General features: G+C 45.4%; 1 protein-coding gene across 1 annotated transcript; it reads left to right on the top strand.

Annotated features, from left to right (window-relative positions):
• Positions 1-253: 253 nt before the first annotated feature.
• B3GNT4 (UDP-GlcNAc:betaGal beta-1,3-N-acetylglucosaminyltransferase 4) lies at positions 254-25,876 on the top strand. Its single transcript, XM_033953575.1, has 3 exons — positions 254-472; positions 22,251-22,281; positions 24,513-25,876. Exon 3 carries the CDS (start codon positions 24,540-24,542, stop codon positions 25,617-25,619), a length of 1,080 nt encoding a protein of 359 aa, XP_033809466.1. The 5' UTR covers positions 254-472; positions 22,251-22,281; positions 24,513-24,539; the 3' UTR covers positions 25,620-25,876.

Genomic DNA, 25,876 nt, shown 5'->3' with positions numbered 1-25,876 from the left:
AAGGTATTAGGTGGTTTTTTGTTTGGTTGTTTTATTTCTTTTATATTACGGCCACCACACCATTTCACTCAAATTCAGAACAGATACCGAGTATAACACATCTGTGGTTCTCCAAATTGAGGGCCTATTTCAATAGGTCATAAAGCTAAAAACGGCTTAATTTTACGAGAACCTTCTACAACCCAGCCCGCCCCCGGAAACCCCTCCCCCACCCCCCGCGCGGCTCTTTTCCATGACGACGGTGAGGCGCGCGCTCATTGGCCGCGCTCAGTCCCGAGCGATGTATAGCCAGCTGTGCGGAGGTTCTGGCCTCTAATCAAGAAAACGGAGTGGATGCGGGAGAAATTGCAAGCGCGCGTCTCCGTGCGGTGCATGTCGGGAGGGGGTTCGACCCCCCCCCCTCGTGCTTGAGGGTGGCTGTATATGTGATGCGGGCGTTTGTAGAGGAAGAGCAGGTGTGCGGAGAGTTAAGGTAAGGATGGCAAGTGGATTGCTCTGTTGCTTGCCGCATCATTGCCCGTGCACGGGGGGGAGGAGGGGGAGGGGACTAAAGATAAGAAACAGGTAGCACTGCGGGGAAAGGTCTCTGCAATTTGGAGGCCACAGTTCTGCCTTCAGAGAAGCCGATTGTCCAAACTGCACAGTACAGCTGCTGCTAACCCTCGTCGGGAGGGGGAGAAACGCCGGTCGAATAAAAGCTGATCGTTAAGAAGGTCATGGGGGGGGGGGGGGGAGAAAGGCTCAGGATATCGGGGCAAATTGGGCACATATTGCATAAGGAGACTGAATCCGAATTGGGTTTATTGGAAGCGACAGGAAATGAAAGAAGGGGAACTGTTGTTGGCCATTTGTAGACTAACCTCAGCCTATCTTTTTTTAACCGTATGAGCGGAAGTCCTTTCTTTTTCTTTTAATAAAATTTTAATATAACATTGAACAAACGAAATACAGAAAAAAATGCTAGGTGAACTTAGCACAATTATGAACGAATTGAAGATGGTTTCCATCTAATTCTATATAAAATGGGAAAGAGTTAATATGCAAGCAATAAATCAAAATAAGAAAAGGGGAAACCCCCTGCCAATCGCTATATTATGTAAATTTACGAATCATCCATTGACTCCAACCTCCCCCCACCCTTGTATCTTAGTAAGAAAAATACAAAGAAAGGGAAACTTTGGTCATCAATTGTAATGATGTCTACCAGATCGAGGAGACTTTAATTACTCTCCTGCTGATGATCAACTGGGTTGTTGCCTAAGAACCTGCAGAAAAGTATTGCCCCTTTCCCACTCAAAGCAAGTACCCTAGTCTTGAACATGGAGGAAGGGTCTTCTCTTCCTGAGCTTTCTGGATGAGAATAAAATATCTTGTAACCCAAATCTGTAGGAAGAAGATCCAATAGATTTAACTAGCACGTAGTGTAGGTCTTAGGACTAAAGATCCTATTTATAAGCATTTTCTCTCCATTGACAAAAAAGATGGCAACTCTTACTAAACAGACATTAAATTGTGAAATAAATGGTCTTAAGGTGTGATGGTGCATATTAATGGTAAAGACTGGATCTATGAACTGGTGCATAGCACAGTTCATATCCTTGTTTTTGTTTATGTAGCAGATTGCTTTGTTAAACTACTTGAGATTTAGCACAAACTGGCAAGTTCAGGTACAGTAGGCATATCACTGACACACACACACAGATTCTCTCTTCTCTCCCTTTTGGGCTCCAGCATATCTTTCCTTCTTTCTTTCCCTTCACTTCCCCCACCCCTTGAGCTGTAAAGACCTTACCTCCCTTCCTCCAGGGTAGCTATACAGCTTGTGACAATTATGGAAGATGTATTGTGGCCTGAGGGATGGGGGGAGCTTTTAGTATTTCACAAGGCCTAGCAGCTCCAGCTTCTTTCATACTTTCTGTTTGAGGAGTTGGGAGCCAACAGGTTTTGAGCAGATGCCCAAGGCCCAGTTCCAGCCACCATGCATTTTCTTTAGTTGCCAATGGCTGTGTTGCTGCCCCAGTGGAAGGGAGGTGAAACCTGAACACCTTGGGTAGAGGGAGGGAAGGAAGGAGCGAGAACCTGGAAACCAAGTGCTGATGCTGCCCTCTAAATCATAGAAACATAGAAAGGTGACGGCAGAAAAGGGCTACAGCCCATCAAGTCTGCCCACTCTACTGACCCACCCCATTAAGTCTGAGTGCTGCTCGACCCACGTAGGGATCCCACGTGGATGTCCCATTTATTCTTAAAGTCGAGCACGCTTGTGGCCTTGATTACCTGCGTCGGAAGTGTGTTCCAGTGATCTACCACTCTTTCTGTGAAGAAATACTTCCTGATGTCACCACTAAATTTCCCTCCCCTGAGTTTGAGCGGGTGCCCCCTTGTGACTGAGGGTCCCTTGGGAAGGAATATATCGTTTTCTACCTCGACACGACCTGTGACGTACTTAAAAGTCTCAATCATGTCACCCCTTTCCCTGCGCTCCTCTAGAGAGTACAGCTGCAATTTGCCCAGTCTTTCCTCGTATGAGAGACCCTTGAGTCCAGAGACCTTCCTAGTGGCCATTCGCTGGACCGACTCAGCTCGAAGCACATCTTTACGGTAATGTGGCCTCCAGAATTGCACACAGTACTCTAGATGAGGTCTCACCATGGTTCTATACAGTGGCATTATGACTTTAGGTTTGCGGCTGACGAAGCTTCTATTGATACAACCCATCATTTGCCTCGCCTTGGATGAGGCCTTCTCCACTTGTTTGGCAGCCTTCATGTCTGCACTGATGATCACTCCCAAGTCCCGTTCCTCTGAAGTCCTAGCTAGTGTTTCTCCATTCAAGGTATATGTTCTGCATGGATTTCTGCTGCCGAGATGCATGACCTTAGCAGCAGAAATCCATGCAGAACATACACCTTGAATGGAGAAACACTAGCTAGGACTTCAGAGGAACGGGACTTGGGAGTGATCATCAGTGCAGACATGAAGGCTGCCAAACAAGTGGAGAAGGCCTCATCGTACCACCCTGTGTGGCTACCTAGTGTATGGGCTGCTCCGGAAGCAATGGCGAGTTAAGTGATTTGCCTAAGGTCACAAGGAGCAGCAGTGGTTCTCAACCTGCTATTCTAAACTTTAGGCTACTCCACTGGAACCCTTGAATGCACAAAAATAAACAGAAAACTACAACTAACGAAAGAAAAAGCACAAAATAAGTGTGTTTTTTTCAGTACCAATTTCTGAACACAAGTCTTTTTTGCATGTCATGAAATCGTGAGTAATCACATCCAAGAAAGAAGCAGATTTGAATTTGTATGAGCAGGGACAGCTCTAGAAAACCAAACCATTTAGTAATGTGTATTTAAATCATGCATATTCATTGGATATCCTGAAATCCTGACTGGCAAGGGGTACTCCTGGACCAACATTGAACAGACCTACCTGAGTCAATATGTCGAGCTCCTTCTCTAGCAGTATTCAGATCCAAGCTAAAATCCCACTTTTTCCAAGGCTGCTTACAACTCCTAACTCCCACTCACTGTATGATACTCTCTACAAGAAACTCCCCAACTTCTATCTGTCCCATTTGTTGCTGTCTGTCTTGATTAGCTTGTAAGCTCTTCTAAGCAGGGACCAGTTCTGTCTGTCCTAGATTTTCAGAAAACTTTTGATAAAAGTTCCTCACGAGAGGCTCCTGAGAAAATTAGAGTCATGGGATAGGTAGCAAAGTTCAGTTGTGGATTAGGAATTGGTTATCAGATAGAAAACAAGAGGGTAGGGTTAAATGGTCATTTTTCTCAATGGACGAGAGTAAACAGTGGAGGGCCGCAGGGCTCTGTACTGGACCGGTGCTATTTAACTTCTTTATAAATGATCTGGAAATTGGAATGATGAGCGAGGTGATTAAATATGCAGAAGACACTAAACTGTTCAAAGTTGTTAAAACGCATGCGGATTGTGAAAAATTACAGACAGACCTTAGGAAATTGGAAGACTGGTCGTCCAAGTGGCAGATGAAATTTAATATGGACAAATGCAAAGTGATGCACATTGGGGAAGAATAACCTAAATCAGTTACCGGATGCTAAGGTCCACCTTGGGGGGGGGGGGGGTTAGCGCCCAAGAAAAGGATCTGGGTATCATTCTAGACCAGTGGTTCTTAACCTTGTTGGAGGTACTGAACACCACCAGTTTCATATGCATGTTCACCGAACCCTTCTTTATTGGAAAATAAAATATGATTTTTACAAATTCAAAACATAAGTATACAGTGAGGGAAAAAATAATATTAATTTTGAAAACAAAAAGTTCTCCTATATTTCGAATAATAATAACATAATAATGAAATTTACTGCAAATCAGTGTGACTTCTGCTGTTGCCTCTCAGAGGGATTAAAATATTAAGATAGGTATCACACGACGTACCATCACAACAGTTACAGTTCGACTACTGTGTGCATCAAATCCCCTGCAGCACAGATAGGCCAAGTGATGTTGCGTGATCACCTGCAGCCAATTATGGACAAGCGGGGCGTATCATCACGAATCATAAGCGCTTCGGTCACGTTCAGTCATCTATCAGTTAAATCACAAATTTATTGATTGATGTATATAAGGCGTTAGTTACAGATTGATAGATCAAGAAACCGAGTACACGATCAGTCTTGATCAAAATCACTGAATAACTGATAGATGATTGAACGTGACCGAAGCGCTATATGAGTCGGAGGTGTGTTTTGACCTCCGCCGAACCCGCGAGACTGACTCACCGAACCCCTGGTCGAACCCAGGTTAAGAACCACTGTTGTAGACAATACGATGAAACCTTCCGCCTAATGTCTGGCGTCGTCCAAAAAAGCAAACAGGATGCTGGGAATTATTTAAAAAGGGATGGTTAACAAGACTAAGAGCTCCTTTTATCAAGCCGCGCTAGTGGTTTAATGCGCATGTTAAACCGCCAGCCTCTAACGCCTACCTGCAAGCGGTAGTTTTTTGGCCAGCTCGGGGGTTAAAAGTCGTGGGCACTAACCACGCTAGCGTGGCTTGATAAAAGGAGCCCTAAATGTCATAATGCCCCCTGTATCGCTTCATGGTGCAAACCTTCATTTGGAGTATTGTGTTCAATTCTGGTCTCCTTATCTCAAGAAAGATACAGTGGCGCTAGAAAAGGTTCAAAGAAGAATGACTAAGATGGTAAAGGGGATGGAACTCCTCTTATATGAGGAAAGACTAAAACGGTTAGGGCTTTTCAGCTTGGAAAAGAGATGGCTGAGGGGAGATATGATTGAAGTCTACAAAATCCTGAGTGGATTGATTTTTCACACTGTCAAAAATTACAAAGACTAGGGGACAACTCAATGAAGTTACGTGGAAATACTTTTAAAATTTTTTTTCACTCGGAGAATATTTAAGCTCTGGAACGCATTGCCAGAGGATGTGGTAAGAGCGGATAGCGTGGCTGGTTTTAAGAGAGGTTTGGACAAGTTCCTTAAGGAAAAGTCCGTAGTCTGTTATTGAGAAAGACATGGGGGAAGCCACTGCTTGCCCTGTATTGGCCAAAAACAAAAAAGGAGGAAACAATTCCAAAAAGGAAAGTGTGAAAAATTCAATCTAAAAAAATAATAAACATGCTTACATGAAAGACTATAATGAAATCAAGAAAGTCTTTCAAAGACTTTTTAGTTCATATTCTCCTGTGTAGGAAAGTTATGTTCAGAAATATGGAGGAAAAAGGGGAACTAAGTCCCCCCCCAAAAAAAAACCTCACCACCCAATCATTGCAGTACTTCCACTTCACAAATTAATAATGTTGTACAATGCATCAAAAATAAATAGCACTTAACTTATTGAATAAAGTTCTTTGGCCTCGACGTGCCACGTTTCATTATTTCTTCAGGAAGCCAAATGGAGCATTCAAAATAGAGAATGACACGGGGACTGTTTACCTCGGTAAACCACGGGTCACCGCAGTAAATCTGCAGGAATGGAGACATTTGCAACTGGTTTACCGTGGGAACGGGGACAAGACCTTTCACCGCCCCGCGGGAACGGGGACAAGACCTTTTGGTACATGAGCCCACTAGGGCCCAGGCCATCCTAGATCTGGTACTTACGAACGGGGAAAGCGTCTCGGAGGTCTTGGTGGGAGATACGCTAGCCTCCAGTGACCATAACATGATATGGTTCAACCTTAGGAAGGGCTTCCCTAGATCACAAACAAAAACGAGGGTACTCAATTTCCGGGGCACAGACTTCGCACGCATGGGTGATTTCGTCCATCAGACGCTGCAAGATCAAGACGTAACTGATAATGTGGAAGCTATGTGGTCAACCCTACACGAGGCAACTATCCGCTACATAAAATCGGTAAATAAACAACAAAGAAACAAGAAACCCCAATGGTTCACTGATGAGATCTCGTACCTCGTCAAGGAGAAGAAAAGAGCATTTCTTTCATACAAATGCACGGGGAAAGGAGAAGCTAACATTGAATACAGGACCAGGTCTGCAGCGGTCAAAACAGCAGTTAGGGAGGCCAAACTTTGAGTGGAAGAAACTCTAGCAAAGAACATTAAGAAAGGGGACAAATCCTTCTTCAGGTATATTAGTGACAGGAATAAGAACACCAGCGGAATAGTACGCCTTAGAACACCGGATGGGAATTATGTAGAAGCAGACTCCGATAAAGCCAAACTACTGAATGAATACTTCTGCTCAGTCTTTACTTGCGAGGTACCAGGGCACGGACCACAGCTGGAAGCAAAGCCAAACGGGGAAGACCCATTTCAGAATTTTGAGTTCACACCAGCTAACGTTTACAGCGAACTGGCAAGATTCAAGGTGAGCAAAGCCATGGGTACCAGACAAATTGCACCAAGAGTGCTCAGAGAGCTGTGCGATGTCCTGGCGGAGCCATTAGCCATGCTCTTCAATCTCTCCCTATGTACGGGGAGAGTCCCCCTGGACTGGAAGACAGCTAACGTCGTTCCTCTGCACAAAAAGGGTTGCAGAGCAGAGGCTGCGAATTACAGACCAGTGAGTCTCACATCGATAGTGTGTAAACTCATGGAAACACTACTTAAAACGTAAATTAGACATGATCTTGGAGGAGGGGAATCTGAGGGATCCCAATCAACATTGATTCACTAAGGGTAGGTCATGCCAATCCAATCTCATCAGCTTCTTTGATTGGGTAACAAGAAAGTTGGACTCGGGAGAGTCTCTGGACATAGTGTACTTGGATTTCAGTAAGGCTTTTGACAGTGTCCCACACCGCAGGCTTTTAAGCAAGATGAAATCAATGGGGTTAGGTGAGACACTAACTGCATGGGTCAATGATTGACTGAGTGGTAGACTTCAGAGGGTGGTGTTCAACGGCACCTTCTCTGAGACATCGGAGGTGACCAGCGGAGTGCCACAGGGCTCAGTCCTGGGTCCACTCCTTTTTAGCATATTCATAAGGGACTTTACCCGAGGGCTTCAGGGTAAAGTAACATTATTCGCCGATAACGCCAAAATATGTAATACAGTAAGGGAAAGTAATTTGCAGGATTGTATGACGCAGGACCTGCATACGTTGGAAAGCTGGTCCTCGACATGGCAGCTGGGCTTCAACGCTAAGAAATGTAAGGTCATACACCTCGGTAGCAGAAATCCGTGCAAAACTTACACCTTAAATGGAGAAACATTAGCTAGGACTTCAGTAGAACGAGACTTGGGAGTGATCATCAGTACAGACATGAAGGCTGCCAAACAGGTAGAGAAAGTATCATCCAAGGCAAGACAAATGTTGGGATGTATCAATAGAAGTTTCGTCAGCAGGAAACCTGAAATCATAATGCCACTGTACAGAACCATGGTAAGATCTCATCTGGAGTACTGTGTGCAATTCTGGAGGCCACATTACCGCAAAGACGTGCTTAGTCGAGTCGGTTCAGCGGATGGCCACTAGGAAGATCTCGGGGCTCAAGGGTCTCTTGTACGAAGAGAGACTGAACAAATTGCAGCTCTACACTCTAGAAGAACGCAGGGAGAGGGGGGACATGATTGAGACATTTAAATACATCACAGGTCGTGTCAAGGTGGAAGATGACATCTTCCTTCTCAAGGGACCCTCGGCCACAAGAGGGCATCCACTCAAACTCAGAGGAGGGAAATTTAAGGGTGACACCAGGAAGTATTTTTTCACGGAAAGAGTGGTGGATCACTGGAACAAGCTTCCAGTGCAGGTGGCCAAGGCCACCAGCGTGCTTGACTTTAAGAATAAATGGGACATCTACGTGGGATCCCTACAAAGGTCTAGTTAAGGCACTCAGACTTAATGGGGTGGGTCAGTAGAGTGGGCAGACTTGATGGGCTATAGCCCTTTTCTGCTGTCATCTTTCTATGTTTCTATGTTTTTATGTTTTACCGCCCTGTGGGAGCGATGAAAAGTCTTACTCCTGTGGTAAAAAAAATTGTGCCCATGTCAGACTTGGCATCTTCTCCCCAGCTTCTCATGCGCCTATTTTACCTTCAGGAGCCAGCAATGCCACGATGAAGACAGAAGGAACCTAAAACCAAAGCCTGAGACCAATGTGATTTGAAGAATAAAATTACCAGACAACAAAAAGAAAAAAAATAGATTTATTTTATATTTTGTGATTAGAATATTTCAGATTTGAAATATGTATCCTGCTAGAGCTGGTATTAGACATAACTAGAGACTGCAAAGTCCAGGCTGTGCTTCTTTAGCTTCCAGCTGGCTTAGGGCTCTCTCTCTGACCAGGGGGCAGTTGCCCTCGTTGCACTCCCCTAACATTATTCTTGCCATGTGTGACTAAAGTATTCTGTTAGCTTGATGTTTCTATGTAGCATTTTTTAGTAATTTAGTTTGTTCAGTTTTCACAATAGTGAAGGAGATATTTGTGAAAGGGTGGGGAGATGGGTTTTGTTTAACCTTGCTCTGTTTTATTTGTGTTTATAAAATGACAATTGTGAGTCACGTGATGTGCTGGACCGGGTAAGACATGACTTACTCGTGCTCCGGGGCCCCGAGTCCCTTCGTGCCTAATTTACTTATCTTTGTGGGTCCAGTCTTTCCCCTGACCATCGGGGCGGTGTATGGATGGCTTCCTCCAGCGCACAAGCCCTGTCATGAGTGCCAAGTCCGGCCGCTTCACTAAGGATCGGGAGACGCGGTCAGCGTGGCAAGATTTTAAGATGGCGGCGGCGGGAGACTCGGGTTCCGCGCTCCCCTTATCGGAAGCCCATATTGCCGCATTGTCGGCGTCGGTGGTGCGGGCGTTGGATTCCTGCTTCGACCAGCTCTCCTCCTAGCTCACATCGCTTGAGTCCCTCTTGGGGGAAACCACCAGACGCACGGGAGAGCTGGAACACCGGGTCTCGCTGGTTGAGGACTCCCACGTGGCCTCTTCGGCGGATATGGCGTCCCTGAAGGCCCAACTTCAAAAACAGGCAGACAAGTTGGAGGATCTCGAGAATCGCTCAAGAAGGGACAATCTCCGTCTGGTGGGTCTCCCAGACTCTGTTTCTGAATCTCGCCTTTTATCTGTGCTGGAGTCATGGCTCCAGTCTGCGCTGCCCCTTCCGGCTGGAGTGGGTCCTCTGAAACTGGATAGAGCGCACCGCCTGGGCTGGCGCTCCGACGATCGAGAGCGTGCTAGGGTCACCATATTTAAGGTCCATCACTCGGCGGTCAAGGCAGAGTTGATGAAACAGTACCGCCAACATCGGAATATACTTCTTTATGAGGGGACACCGGTGCGCCTCTTCCAAGACTACTCGCCAGCGCTACAAGAGCGTCGTCGACGCTTCTCCAGAGTGTGTTCGGAGCTGTTCGATCGGAAACAGCGCTTCCAACTTCTGTATCCAGCGCAGTTGAAGATCTGGACCCCTAAAGGGTGGACAACCTATGCCTCGGCTGAGGCAGCTCAAGCCTACATTGATGCTTTGCCGGGAGAGTCTGGGCCTTCTTCCTCGCCCCCCTGAGATCTGTGCCTTGCGGCAGGGCTGGAGCGCCCTGTTCAGGACTTATGGCTAGCGGCGTGTATTTCTTCTTGTCAGATCTGGCCCTGCGGTGCTTTCCTGGTTCCTTGCACCTCCTGTACCTGGCTTGCCTTGGCGTGGGCTGGGTTTCCTACTGACTCCATATGGAGTTATCCTGAGCCACGCATTTAGCGTGCCTACACCGTGACCTGGCCCTTTTGACTTTTGTTCTGTTATCCTCTGGTACCTGTGGTGTCTATGGTTATACCTCTCACCATTTCTATTTGTTGTTTTGGTGTGAATGACTAAGGTTTCACTAGCTTTGTTAGATGTATACTTTGGGATGGGTGCCTGAAGGGCGCTGGTTTTGGTGTCGGGTGGGACTTTGATGTGAAGGTGCCTTTGGACCAGTGTACTCTATGTTCCTCGTGGTCCCGGCTGCCCTGCTTTGAGTGCACCTTTTTAGACCTTATGGGACTGGGGAATTGGTCCTTGTTGGTGTGGCTTCTATGGTGCCTGTCCCCCCCCTTTTTTGTCTGTGTGCCTGTTATTTTCTGATTGTTTGGTGATTGGTTGCGGTGATTGCGCTTGGTCTGGGGAAGTGGTGTGCATGAGCCCTCTTGGGATAGGGCTACTGTGAGGGGGGGTTGTTGTTTGATTTGCGTAGGACTTGCTTGTAGTGGAGGGTTGGATTTATTTGCCTGGGTTTTGGTGGATGTCTGCATTGCTTTGTGAGCATGGGAGGTTGGGTGGTATACTTGTTTCAGGTGGCTGGTTGGTTAGGTGCGTGTCTGGGGGGGTTAGGATGCTTCCTGCGGCCTTTTGGTGCTGAGAGTCTTGGGTTTAGCACCTTTCTGTTCTTTAGTTTCTTTTAGCTTTCCACCCTCGTTTTTTGGGGTTTGTTGGATGACTGGACTGGTGGTGGATGTACTGGGCTGTCCTGGGGTGTGTGAGGTGGGGGGATTGGGGGCCCCTGACACATCTTAACGTGGTTCTCTTTCCGTTTCTTTTATGGGATGGGATTGTTGGTGTTGGGATATTGGGTTGGGGGGAGGGTTTGGGTGGGGTGGGGAGGGGTTTGGGTGAGGGGGGGTGGGGGGTCCTCCTTCCGTATGTTTGGTTCAATTCTTTGCTGTGTTCCATTGTTTCACCTTTTTCTTCATTGTTCTTCTCAAGATGTCACTGCTACTCTGGGGGGGGCTGGGCCCTTGGGGTAGTTTTCTTTTGGATTCCTCTTTTCTTCTATCGCATCTTTTCTGATTTTCTGCTGTGAGTACCCCATTTAGAATTACATCTTGGAATGTAGAAGGGATTACATCACCTGTCAAGAGATCCAAAATAATTGCTGCTCTGCAAAGATATAAGTCCGATATTGCTTGTCTACAGGAAACTAGATTGACTGATGCAGAACATCTTAAGTTGCGCCGCTCTTGGGTGGGGGAAGTGTACTTTGCCTCATCTTCGGGTCGTCATGGGGGCATTGCTGTGTTAGTCCGCAAGTCTTCGCCTATTGGAGTCCAAGTTCTTGATGCGGCGACTGACGGTCGATCTTTGCTATTATGGATTACTTTGGGAAGTTGCTCCTATCTTTTCTTGGTGGTCTATGGCCCTAACTCAGGAGAATCTGCCTTCTTGCAACGCCTGCTTACCCTTTGCTCTCGTTTCCCGGGTGATCCATTACTTCTTCTGGGGGATTTTAATTTGGTCATGAATCCTGATCAGGATAAATCCGGGTCTCCCATCTCTTCGTTGGGTTCCAAAGGTCACCTTCTTTCTGACTTTTGTGAATCTCTTTTGATTGTGGACCCCTGGCGCCTTCTACACCCTGAAGTCCGTGATTATACTCACCTTTCTCGCGCACACGGTACTTGGTCTCGATTGGATCACATATTTTTGTCTTCCTCCATGTTTTCTTCAGTTCATTTGGCTGAGATAGGCCCTTTATCTATTTCTGATCACGCACCAATTTGGGTAGATGTTTTCTTGGATTCTACATATCTCCGGACGTCTTCTTGGCGGTTTCCCTTCTATCTTGCGCAGGATCCGGAATTTCGTACTTTTCTGCAGGCCCAATGGGATGACTATTCTACGAATAATGCTTCCCACTTGGATGATCCTATTTTGTTTTGGGAGGCTGGGAAGACGGTGATCCGAGGTCATATCATTTCCTTTCTTAGTGCTCATAACAAGCGTATTAACCAGGGGATCGTTACTTTAGAACGGGCTTTGCATTCGGCGAAACGGTCCTTTTCTCTTCACCCTTCCCAGGAGACTCGAGATTGTTATCTGTCTACTCAGGTGGCCTTGAATTCGCTTCTTCATTCTCGTTCCCAAAAATGCAAAGCCTTTTATCAGCATCGTTTTCTTTGCTATGGGAACAAACCTGGCCGTCTTATGGCCCGCTTGGTTACGGCTGCGGCTGGTAGGAAGCCGATTTCATCTTTACGGACCCGGAGTGGTAGGCTGGTGTCTAAGACTTCTGAGATCTCCGGGGTCTTTTTTGACTTCTTTCGTCGGTTATATGATGCCCCGGATGACACTTCTATGGACATGTTGACAGACTATCTTTACTCCTCTGGGCTACCTCGCTTATCTGCGGATGTGATTTCCTCTCTTAATAGTCCGTTTCGGGTGGTTGAACTGGAGTCTGCCATTAAAGCGCTCCGCTCTGATAAGGCTCCGGGCCCGGATGGGTTCTCGGGTGACTTTTACCGACTTCTCTCTTCTACTCTTTATGGACCCCTGTTGGCGTATTTTAATGCAGCTATTGCCCGTGGTTCTTTTCCGCGCTTTGCGAATGAGGCCCTTATTACTTTGCTCTTAAAGCCGGGTAAAGACGCTGCTTTGCCGGGGTCTTATCGCCCCATTTCTTTAATCAACTTTGACCTCAAACTTTTCGCATGCATGTTGGCTGATCGTCTTGCCCCTCATTTGCCCCAGCTTATTCATGAGGATCAGGTTGGGTTTGTTCGGGGCCGCCAGTCCGTACACAATGTTCGTAAGGTACTTCTTGCTCTTGCTCAGTGTCAATCTCGCCAAATTCCGACTTTATTCGTTAGCCTGGATGCTTCTAAGGCATTTGATAGCATTCACTGGTCTTTCCTGTTTCGTATCTTGGAATATGTGGGGCTCGGGGTGTTCTTTCTAGATGCTGTGCGTTCGCTCTATTCCTAATCCTCAGGCTTCCCTGCTTGTCAACGGGACCCGCTCAGACTCTTTCCCTATTCTTCATGGTACCCAACAGGGTTGCCCTCTTTCCCCTCTTCTGTTTCTTCTTTCTTTGGAACCCCTGTTATGCACTCTTAGGGGGTTTGCGGAGGTCAGAGGTCTCTCGGTTGGCGACTTTGAACTTAAGACTCTGGCGTAAGCGGATGACATGTTTTTAATTCTTACCCGGCCTGAAGACTCTCTCCCAGCAGCTCTGGATCTCATTTCTGAATTTGGTTTTTATTCGGGGCTATCTCTTAATTTAGATAAATCATTGGCCTTACCTTTTCCACCAGATTTACGAACTTCGTGGAGGGGGGCTTTTCCTCTTCGTTGGGCTGACTCCGCTTTACGGTACCTGGGGGTTACCATTCCGCTGGATCTATCTAGTTTGTACCGGTTAAATGTAACGCCGCTGTTTCAGGCTCTGCAAAATAAGTTACACCTTTGGGAAACTCTTCCTTTTTCGCTTCTGGGTCGAGTACACTTGTATAACATGCTACTAGTTCCCTGTTGGCTTTATGTTTTTCAGGTCCTTCCACTTTATTTGACTGTTCGTGATGAGCGCAGACTAGAGCGCCTGGTCCAGAAATTTCTTTGGGCTGGGAAGAGACCCCGTTTGTCGTATAAGCGGGTGGCGACTCCCTGGTATAGAGGTAGTTTGGGCTTATTGAATCTCCGTTATTTGACAGTTGGTTGTGGCATGCGGCATATTAATGATCTCTTTAGGGGTACTTCAGCGTTCACTAACACTTCTCTCGAACTTTCCTGTTTTCATTCTACTCACTTTAGTGCCTATCTTCATTCTATCCCTTCTCTTGCACCTGAGTCTCTTTCTATGAAAGTATTACATCGACCCTTGCGGAAGGTTTGGCGTTGGGTCTGTAAATTTCATACTCTTTTTTTCTCTGTCTCTCCCTTTCTACCTCTTCGCTTTAATGGTTCTTTTCTGCCTGGGATTGATGGGCCGAGTTTTGTTCGGTGAGAAACGAAGGGCATTCATTACCTGTTTCACTTGGTTAATGATGATGGTACCCCTAAATCCTTTGCTCATTTGCAAACAGAATTTGATCTTCCCCCTACTGACTCGTTTGCTTACATGCAAATCCGACATTACCTTTCTTTCTTATCTCCTAGCTCATTGCAGGCCTCCTGCCAAGAGTCGTTGTCCACGGCTTTTACCATTGGTTCACAAGAATCGGTCCCCCTCAAGTTCCATCATCGCCACTTGAAGGATGAATGCCCTTTGTTTGACCATTCTAGGCTGCGAGATGCTTGGTCTTGTGATCTTGCTGTGGACTTGCCTTCGGACATACTTCTTCAGGCTGTCCGCCGTCTGCCAGCATTTCATAAATATACAACCTTTTGGGAACAACATTTTAAATTGATTTTTCGTTTATATATATCTCCTAAAAGGGCTTATTTATCCCACTTCCGTCTTGACGCAGCCTGTCTTCGTTGCCAGGCTCCGGAAGCCGGTTTGGGACACATGTTTTGGACTTGTCCAAAGGTACAACTTTTTTGGACTACTATCTTTGCTTTTGTGGAGAATCTTTGGCATGTTACCATTCGCAGCTCCCCATTGCTCTTGTTTGGGACTGTTCCTCACTACTTTCCACGTTCTAAAGGAGTTGCTGCCTTCCTTAAGTGGACTGTCCAAATTGCTCTGAAATGCATCCTGCTGAAATGGCTTGAGGCTGAGGCTCCGGACTATCCCCTTTGAAGATGCCGCATGATTTCTCTTTTGATGTGGGAGCGGAGGGATGTGACTGATTTGTCTTCTCGCCAGGGCTGCCTTTTCCAGTCCACTTGGGAACCTTTTTGGAACACTTTGACCCCTCTGGCTCGTAGCCGGATACTTAATTAATGATCCTGTTTGTATTTAGCTTATGGCTTCATTTGGTGTATTCTTATTTTGTTCAGTTTTGTTCCTATGTATTTGGAAGGAGGACCCTGGGGTGGGATTGCGGGTGGGTTGTTTTGGTTGGGGTTTGAGGGGGGAATTTCTTTTGGGGTTATTTCATACTCTACTGAGCTGGTTCTGTATTTGGTTGTATTACCTGTTTCTTTTCTGATTGCTCAATAAAAATATCTTTAACATAAAATGACAATTGTCAGAGGAGAAGCTTCCGCCCACACACGCGCGACTACAGGGCGGCATAGGCAAGCTTCGCCAGCATCAGTTTCTTTTCTAAAGCGCCATGAAGGTAAGGGGGAGGGAGGGAGATAGATTTGGCCGGAGGTAGGGAAGGGGCTGCGCGTTCGATCGGTGACTGCACACCTTCCCTCCCTTAAATTTCTTTATGTTACGAAGGTAAGGGGAGGAAAGGAGATTCTCGGGCCACTGAAGGGCGGTGAGGTGGCGAAAGGGAAGGGTGGATGCTGCGGGGACAGGGCGGTGAAGAGGACAGTGGGTTCAGGGACGGCGGGGATAGGGCGGTGAAGGGGACGATGGTCCGATGACAGGGCAGTAACGGGGACAGAGTTTGTTTCCCCCCCGTGTCATTCTCTAATTCAAAAGACAAAGGTCTTTTATACTGGGTGTCGACATCTAGTATAAAAGACCTTTTGTCTTTTGAATGTTCTGCCGGGTCTAATGTACACAAGCAACTTGCTGTTGTGATACTTCTGTGGATGCTGTGGCGTCGTCTTAGATTCTGACCTCATTTTTTTTTTTTTCAATAATTTTCATAACTAATACACACAGGAATCATTAAAGGCTCCTTTCTCAAAGGTGCGCTAGCATTTTTAACGCATGCACTGGATTAGCGTGTGCTAGCCGAAAAACAATGCCTGCTCAAGAGGAGGCGGTAGCGGCTAGCACGTGCAGCATTTTAGCACGAACTATTCCGCATGTTAAGGCCCTAACGCGCCTTTATAAAAGGAGCCCTAAATGTACAAAAAATTCAGTTCAAAACAAACCATTTGTTGCAAAATCCAGTATCTCCCCCCCCTTCCTCGCATCCATATTTTCCAAAAAAAGTATATTCCCTCCATTGAATATATATATCCCATACTTTATGAAAATCTGGCATGCTTCCCTTCCTGTGCACCAGACATCAGACATACAGTACATCAGACATACAGTACATAATCCATCTTAGACTACAATAAAGCCATATCAGGAGCCTCTGGTGTCTTCTACCCCTTGGCATTTACCATCCTGACAGCCGTAAACACATGTATTGGCAGGCAATAGGTCTCTCTTGGAATCCATCTTAGAATACATTAAAGCCATATCAGGAGCCTCTGGTGTCTTCCACCTCTTGGCATTTACCATCCTGGCAGCCGTAAACACATGTATTGGCAGGCAATAGATCTCTCTTGGAATCCATCTTAGAATACAATAAAGCCATATCAGGAGCCTCTGGTGTCTTCCACCCCTTGGCATTTACCATCCTGGCAGCCGTAAACACATGTATTGGCAGGCAATAGATCTCTCTTGGAATACCCTGAACAGGGAAGTTCAATAAACAATGCTCCGCTCTTTTAGGATAAAAGAGGGAAGTACACAGCTGAAGATTTATCAGAACCTTAGTCCAAAAAGCAGAAATTTTGGGACAGTCCCACCAGATATGTATGAAAGAACCCGGCTGCCCACAGTTATACCAACATTTTCCATCCCCAGATTTAAACATTTTGCGTAATTTCAGAGGTGTATAATGCCATTGGTATAAAAGTTTATAACAATTCTCTACCAAAGGAGTGGAAATAGTCAGGTTTAGCAATCCTTTATAGGATCTCCCCAGATTGGCTTCCCAGCGAGCAATATATTTAGAGAGATAGGGTTAGAATATATTAAAGCCAAATACAGGCGAGAAATCCCACCCATTCTCATACCAGTCAAGAAAGCTGTTTCAAGAGGATGTTCCTCCAACCCAAGATCTTGCCTTACGACTCAAAAAATCTGTAAGCTGTTGATATTGAAAGAAGGAGTTATTTTAAATACCAAACTTCCTGCAGCTCAGCAAAGGAACAAATCTTTCCCTTCTGCCAGACTTGTCCCAAAGCACATAGCAAATTAGTAGCTCATATTTTATAAGTATTATCCCTGGGTCCTAGCTCAAAACCTGGAGCAAATTGGATTGGCGTGAACTGAAAGTATTGTCTCCCAGGGAAAATCCGAACTCTCCATTTCATCCATTCTTCCAAATGACATTGCACATACCTATTCATATGAGGTGTGGTTTGATGTAATTTGGACGTGGATAACCAGCGAATCATCCACAAGGGAAGAGTCCCCGCCCAGGACTGTAACATAGGCAACCATGGTTTATTTTCTCTATGCCACCAATATGAAATCCCCTGTAACAGAGCGGCCTAATGATTATAGCTGAAAATTTGGCATTCCCATTCCCCCACAGTCTTAGATTGATATAACGTACTTCTATCCACCCAGGAAGGTTTACGTTTCCAAATGAACGCAAAAGCTTTCCTAGTCAGGGTATGGAAATAACTATGGGGCAAAGCCATCGGAATTGCCATATATAAGTATAACAATTTGAGCAATATTACCATCTTAAGAGCCTGTACTCGGCCCACCCAGGACATATGAAGGGGTTCCCACCAATCAAGCTCCTGTAGTAAAGTGCACAATTGGGCCCCAAAGTTAAACTTATAAAGAGATTCCTTATAATCGACTCAGTTGCCCACCTAAAGGGAAACGCCTACTGAATCAGGGAGCAAACCCTTTTGGCCACATTAACACCCAAAATTTCAGATTTCCCCAGATTTAAGCGGAATCCAGAAACCGCTCCATAGGCTGTTAAAATGTGCTGTACCCCCGCAAGAGAAATTTGTGGCCGGGGTCAAGGATAGCAGGCTATCGTCCGCAAAGAGCATCACCCGATGTTCCATCCCACCCCCAGAAATTCCCGAAATTTGAGGATCAGTCCATAACAACTGTGCCAGAGGCTCAATTGTAAGCGCAAACAATAAGGGGGACAGGGCACACCCCTGCCTCGTTCCCTGAAACAGTTCCATTGTCTCAGAATAGCCACCATTGATCTTTAAGGTAGCCAAAGGCTGTCTATACAAGCCATAATCTGATGCAGAGAGGGCCCCGACAGTCCAACTTTCTGCAACACTGCCATAAGAAAAGGCCAATATACCTGCTCAAAGGCCCTCTCTGCATCCAAGGAGACCAGAAGAGCAGCCTCACCCCCCTGTTTAGCTTGTTCCAGCAAATAAAGTGCTTGCTTAGTATTATCAAATATGTGGCACCCTTGTATAAACCCAGATTGATCCTCATGCACTAACCGGGGAAGAACCTGTTGGAGGCGGGCCGCCAGCAATTTAGTAGTTAAATGTATTTTATTGAGCTCAACAAGTAGAAAAACAAAGGTACAACGAAATATAGAACAAGCTCACATTATTATTGTCAGAAGAAAAATCCTCCCTCCCCCATCAAATCTGCAACCCCAACCTCAACACCAAATTCCCTGAAAGTCCCATGACCAGGTGCCCCAAAGGAGCAGACCAGGAACAAGAAAGGAGAATACAGTCCAACAGTGAAGACAAGCTCATGAGTAAAGCAATACTAATCAACTCCCACCCCAGTGCTAAACCCCCCACCACCGGTCCTCCTTAAAGTCCACCCCAAGATACCAAACGGGTTGGAAATACAAAAAATCCCAAAGAAAGCAACAGGTGCAAGCAGCAGCCCCAGACAATAGAGCAATGGATCAACAGTTCAATAAGCGACTACGAGCCCTTGGGGTCAGGGTGTTCCAAAAAGGCTCCCAGGTCCGTTGAAATATACGTCCAAGTAGGGAAGAAAAGTCAGTTATGTCTCTTTGTTCCCACTGCAACAGGGTGATCAGGCGACAGCGCCAAAGAGAATAATCAGGACTCTCTGCCTCTATCCATTTAAGCAAGATGCACTGTAAGGCTATCGTTACTGTCCACCGGAGGAAAGCTGCAGTTCCTGGTCGTCGAGGAGAAAAGTGAAGAGGAACCCCCAAATAGGAGTAAAGGGGAATGGTGGATGCGTATCTGCCTGATCCGTTCCACAAATAGAAAAAATGGCTTCCCAAAAAGCCTGAATATCAGGACAGGACCAAAACATATGACCCAAGCCTGCTTTAGGAGCAGCACAGTGGAGACAGGCAGCAGATACTCTAAACCCAGAGAGGTAAGCCCTTTTAGGGGAGATATACAGTCTTAAGACCAATTTGTAATGTTGTTCCCAATAAGTAGTATATTTACAGAAAACAGGTTAACTTTTTGACAGCACTAAGAATAACATCATCAGGCAACTGTATGGAAAGATCACGAGCCCACACTGCTCGCAATCGGAGGTGATCTAGCAACGGGGATTCATCCTTAAAGTGCCTATGGTGAAATTTGAGAGGAACAAGGAGCTGGGAGCCAATAGTGAAGGCCATGGACAACAGTTCCCGGCGAGCAGCTGTGAGATGGCAAGGGGGTAGGGAAACAATATAATGATGAAGTTGCATATAAGCAAAGCCATCAGTACGGGGAAGATAAAATTCTGCACACAACAGATCAAAGGATTTGATCTTCCCAGCATCATCCACCAATTGGAACAATTTGCCATCCAGCGAGCAAAACTGGCCCCATCCACCCTTGGGAGAAAGTTCCCATTGAAACGCTGAGGCAAAAAGGGGGAAATAGTTGAACTGATAGTGAAATTTACAGACCCAGCGCCAAACAAGTAATTTAATCAAGTTTGCAGACGACACAAAACTATGTAGGGCAGTTGGGTCACAAAAGGACAGAGAAAAACTCCAGAGAGATTTGAACCAGCTAGAGAAATGGGCAGAAAAATGGCAGATGAAGTTTAACATAGAAAAATGCAAAGTGATGCACCTGGGTAAGAAAAACAAGGAACATGAATATAAAATGTTAGGTGTAACATTGGGCAAGAGCAAACAAGAAAGAGACCTGGGGGTACTGATAGACAGGACCCTGAAGCTGTCGGCACAATGCGCAGCGGCAGCAAAGAAAGCAAACAGGATGTTGGGCATGATAAAGAAGGGAATCACGAGTAGATCGGAGGACATCATAATACTGCTTTACAGAGCAATGGTCAAACCACACTTGGAATACTGTGTCCAACACTGGTCTCCCTACCTAAAGAAGGATATAACCCTGCTGGAGAGGGTGCAAAGACGAGCCTCGAAGCTAGTTAAAGGTATCAAGAACTTGAGCTACAAAGAATGCCTCGGAAAACTGGGATTGTTCACCCTCGAGAAGAGAAGACTGCGAGGGGACATGATAGAGACTTTTAAAATACTAAAAGGATTCGACAAAATAGAGCAAGAAACATCGTTATTCACATTGTCCAATGTGACTCGGACAAGAGGTCATGGACTAAAGCTGAGGGGCACCAGGCCCAGGACAAATATCAGGAAATTCTACTTCACACAACGAGTGGTGGACGCTTGGAACGCACTCCCGGAGGAGGTCGTGATGGAGACCACCATTCCGGGATTCAAGGGCAAGTTGGATGCACACCTTCTCGCAAATCACATTGAGGGATACGAGTAAACAAGGTTTCTCAACAGGGAACACCTGGCTTGGCCTCCGAGTGTGGGTCGCCGTACTGGATGGACCTAGGGTCTGATCCGACGAAGCCATTTCTTATGTTCTTATGTAAACGTTCCTCAAGGGTCCATGTAAAACCGTGAGAGGGAGAGGCTCAGGGAAAGCAGAAGGAACAGAATGAAAATAGGCACTAAAGTGAGTCATAGAAAAGCAAGAAAGTTCAAGGGAGGTATTAGTAAAAATAGCCATACCCCGATAGAAATCATTAATATGACGCATTCTCCTCAAAACAATGAGCAATGAACTGTAATATTTTTGCAGACGAGTAAAGACAATGGACAAACTGAGTAGACCACAGTATCCTTTCAGCTTTGTAGAACAAGTTGTCCTGGGTGTGATGATTGCTGGGTATTAAATTCCACAGTGCTTAAGGACAAAGAAGTTCCTTTTTTCTGAGTTCCAAGGGGTGTTTTTGCTGTAAATACATTTTATAAAAGGGCTCAAAGCGAGTGGGCTAGAAAACATTTTTCTGACTATAAAGGTAACTATTACAAGGTTGTTTAGTTTTTTTTAAGCAATCTCGTGTCAAATAAGTAGATTTGTATGTTTTGATTTCATTAGGTTTGACTTTTCAAGTCTGCAGCTAAGATTTGTTTTAGGTCCTGATGGGAATTTTGTAGGATTCTCAAAGACCACTAGACAAGTCTTAGGGCTATCTGCAGGAGTGTGATATGCAGCAGACATGTGCACGCACTGACTTGATTATATGCATGTGTGTACAGCTTATATGTTCATTATAAACACCCTACAAACCAGAAGAATAGTTTAAATATGTTTGAAAGCATTTTTTAGTAGTGGTCAGTTTGAGCAAAGTTGTTGAGAATGCTTGATATATTTTCTGTGACCAGTCCAGGCGACATGGTGATAACAACATAGACTCAGTAAGTTTGTCCATGGAGTACAATGATTAAGGGAAGGTTTGTTTGTCCTTAATATTCAGTCTCTCATAAAGCAAGAATTTAGTATAGTTTTGCTCATTGTCAGTAGAGTACATTTTTAACTCTAAAAGGTAATAAAACAAACATAAAATATACTTTTTTTATTGGATTAACTTAGTTTATGATTAGCTTTCGAAGGTAACCCTTTCTTCCTCAGATCAGAAATCTGAAAGAAAACTTAAGTCTCAAATTTGGGTGGATTAGGCTCAGTGGCCTTTTATTCTGCAAAATTGGGAGGTATGTTAAGATTTCTTGAGGGGGGGGAGATGCGTAAAGGGTGCTCAATATAGTACACCTTCCAGTACACCAGTCCAGACTCGGGGATTGAGTCCTAGATCTAGAGCTGCCAAAATCTATCTAGGTAAACAGGACGTTTGCTGGAAAAAGCCAAACCATTCAAGGTTATTCAAGTGTTCCATCTTTTCCCAATGTCCTTGACTGTATCTCTCGATCTCGAAGATAAACCAGCTTAAATTCAACTTTAGGCCATTGATCGTGTACATATAATGCAGGTATTAATATACAGACCTTGTCTAACCATTTCCTTCTCTTCTCCAGGGCTTTTCAAGAATATGACCACAAATACTAAGTATGAATTTTATTATTTGACTTTTGCATGTGAGAATCTTAGTCAATATCCAAAGTTTGTGTTTCTTTTAAATTTGAAAAAAAAGTTTGGAAAGGTATCTCTGATACTTGACTGTGTAATGCATATTAAATGTATGTCATGTTCTTCAGACACACAAGACAATCCTGCTCCCAGGAGCTTACATTGTGGTGAAGAGAGAGAGACCCCCAAAAATGCCAAGTCAGACCCTTAATTGTACAATAGGGGCTTCAAGCTCTCTTTGTACTCTAGACAGACTAAGCCTCTAGTAATACTCGGGTTGTGCAGTAGGGAATGACACAGGGACAAACTTTTTTTTTTTTCCCGTCCCGGCGAGTTCCTGACCCATTCTTTCAAGCTCTGCCCTCATCTGCACAAGCCTCAAACCCTTTAAAATCATAAGTAGCAACATTCTAGAGCTCAGATTGTGATGTCATAATGCCTCATTCCACCAATGCCTAAGCTCTGTCCTCATCTGCACAAGCCTCAAACCCTTTAAAATCATAAGTAACAACATTCTAGAGTTCAGATTGTGATGTCATAATGCCTCATTCCACCAATGCCTAAGCTCCGTCCTCATCTGCACAAGCCTCAAACCCTTTAAAATCACAAGTAGCAACATTCTAGAGCTCAGATTGTGATGTCATAATGCCTCATTCCACCAATGCCTAAGCTCTGTCCTCATCTGCACAAGCCTCAAACCCTTTAAAATCACAAGTAGCAACATTCTAGAGCTCAGATTGTGATGTCATAATGCCTCATTCCACCAATGCCTAAGCTCTGTCCTCATCTGCACAAGCCTCAAACCCTTTAAAATCATAAGTGTTTGAGGCTTGTGCAGTTAAGGCAGAGCTTATAGGCATGGGACAGGGACAAAACTCGCGGGGATGGGATGAGTTAAAATTTGTCCCTGTGGCACTCTATTGTGCAGTAAACAGACCCTTTCCAAGGAAATGAAGCATTAGAATTAAGAGAGATGCTCCTGAGTCTACCTCTTTGCAATTTCACATCAACACTAGGAGATTTGTTTCTACAGAGAGCATGGTGGAAACAAAACAGTGATAGAATTCAACAAGTGGGAAATTGTGCAGTGCATGGCTCGTGAGATTTCTTTCCAGCCTGTGTGTGCATATCTTGGTTGTGTGTTCTGCATGTGCATTGCATGTGTTTTCTGAGGGGCATTAGCTGAGAATGGTAGTGCAGTTTGAGGAGGTTGGGGCTAGTTTATGGGTTGTTGAGGCAATTGCAGGTGCTATGGGGGGGAAGGCCTTTGATGGAGCAATTGGGGTTAAGCAGTATTTTTTGGTGTGGGGTCTGTGTGTAGGATGGTGAGTCAATTACATCCCCAAAATCTACCTCCTGCAGTTTGGGATGATGTGGTGGGGGCTGTTTTTTTTCAGAGTTTGGGGCAAGTTTCAGGGGATAGTTTTGGGGTAGAGGTAGTTATCAGGGTGGTGGATAATGGCACAGTGACTCTTACCTAGGGGGAAAAAATCAACTGGTTCCCGCAGGTATGGGGACAAGGCCATTCATCCTACTCTCTCCTCTCTTTATGACCAGTTTTCCTCTTTCTTCCTTTTCCCATGTTCATGCCCCCTCCCTTCCATCTGTGTCAGGTTTGTGCCCCCCTCCCTGTATGTAAGTAGCTGCCCATCCAAAGAAGCCGTCACTGCCTCTGGGGATCCTGCCTTCCTACCTGCCACAGATCCCTCCCACCCTGCCCGCCTGTCCCCCAAAGCAGACCCAGTTCTTGTTCAAGCCACACTTGCTACTTCAGTCTTCAGCAGCATCTCCTTGCAGGGATGGTGCAGGCAGCGATTCACACGCATTTGGCTGACCCACAAGCCTTCCCTCCGACATCGGAGAGGTTTCCAGGTCGGGTACTTACGTGCAGCATGGAAATCGCTGTCTGCGCCGGAGTGAGTGCAGCTTGAACAAGAACTGGGTCTGCTTCGGGGGGGGGGCAGGGAGGGAGGATCCCCAGCAGCAGGCAGGAAGGTAAGACCCCATCGACTTCTATGGACGGGCAGGAATATCCTCCGCAGTGGCCAAGCTGCATACCCTGTTTTGAGAAACACTGCCTTAAGTCATAATCCAACTTTATTTCAGATAGCTAGCCACAGTTGTGGAGTACATTAATTATGTAAGAATGTTTTTTGCGATATATGAAATACTAGATTAGAAATTGAGCTGTTCTTTTGTTTATCATGCAGGAGCTGAGGAACACTCAAGTAGTGGAAATGTTTCCACGGATGGTAATGCTGGCATTTTATCTTCTCTCACTTATGTTGTTTTCATGGGTCTTATTCATACGACAAGACACCAAGCCTTTAATGAATTCCAAAGAAATGAAAGCACCAGAGCTGAGACTCAGGTTTTGGACGTCTAATAAAACATCCAAATGCCTGCCCAATAATACCACACTTGCCAATCCAGCTGCAAATCTCCCTGAATTGCATCGTGTGTTTTTGCTCTACAAGCACTGTCGAAACTTTAGAACTCTGCTGAAGCCCAAGAGATGTGAAAGTGACATATTTTTGCTCTTGGCAGTCAAGTCCTCGCCTATCAATATAGATCGCAGGATAGCAATAAGGAATACCTGGGGCAAAGAACAAATCACAAGAGGCAAAAAGATTAAACTTGTTTTCTTGTTAGGGCAAACAGAGGTGAAGGGTCAGGTTCAGTCTCTCCACCAGTTGCTGGACTATGAAAGTAACGAATTTGGTGATCTCATCCAGTGGGACTTTGTGGATACATTTTTTAACCTGACTCTAAAGGAAATTCATTTTCTCAGGTGGTTCAAAAAAGATTGCCCTCAGGCTAAATTTGTGCTCAAAGGAGATGACGATGTTTTTGTTAATACGCACAATATAATTGAGTTTCTTCATGAGCTTAACCCAGAAGGAGATCTTTTTGTCGGGGATGTGATCAGGAGGGCCCTTCCCATTAGAAACACAAAAGTGAAGTATTTCATTCCCAAATCTATGTATGCCAATAATTATTATCCTATGTATGCTGGGGGAGGTGGCTACTTGATGTCTAGAAAGACCGTGGAGCGCCTTAAAGACGCTGCTGAAGAAGTGGAACTTTTTCCAATCGATGATGTGTTTGTTGGAATGTGTATGGAAAAAATGAACGTGACCCCAGTGAATCATGCTGGTTTCAAAACCTTTGGGATCCAGAAGCCTTTTAATGCCTTTGATCCATGTCTGTACAAAGGGCTAATGTTGGTGCACAAGCTAGAGCCCACACAGATGTGGGTCATGTGGAGCTTGATAAAGGATGATGGCCTCAAGTGTGCAGCATCATTGGCTAGATGAAGGCTCTTCCAATGCTTATTCCATCAGTACAGCAATATTAAAAACAGACCAGGAAGCGAGCATTTACTCTTGATACAGGAACTTCTTGATGTAGTTCATAAGAGACACCTTTATTTTCGATGACGGGTCAAAAGTGCGCGGACAACTGAGCGCAGGGCTTAATCACGCTGAAGAAAACCCGTATTTTAAAGGGCTCTGACGGGGGGTGTGTGTGGGGGAATCCCCCACACTGCTTAATAGGGATCGCGCTGCCATGT

The sequence above is a fragment of the Geotrypetes seraphini genome, chromosome 8, assembly GCF_902459505.1.
Source record: "Geotrypetes seraphini chromosome 8, aGeoSer1.1, whole genome shotgun sequence".
In the NCBI taxonomy this organism is placed as follows: Eukaryota; Metazoa; Chordata; class Amphibia; order Gymnophiona; family Dermophiidae; genus Geotrypetes; species Geotrypetes seraphini.
The sequence above is the reverse complement of the archived record's forward strand: the minus strand, read 5'-3'. Positions and strand labels throughout refer to the sequence as shown.

Coding starts and splice junctions, on each gene's coding strand:
- B3GNT4 (XM_033953575.1), top strand. CDS start 24,540: ATGTTTCCACGGATGGTAATGCTGGCATTTTATCTTCTCTCACTTATG.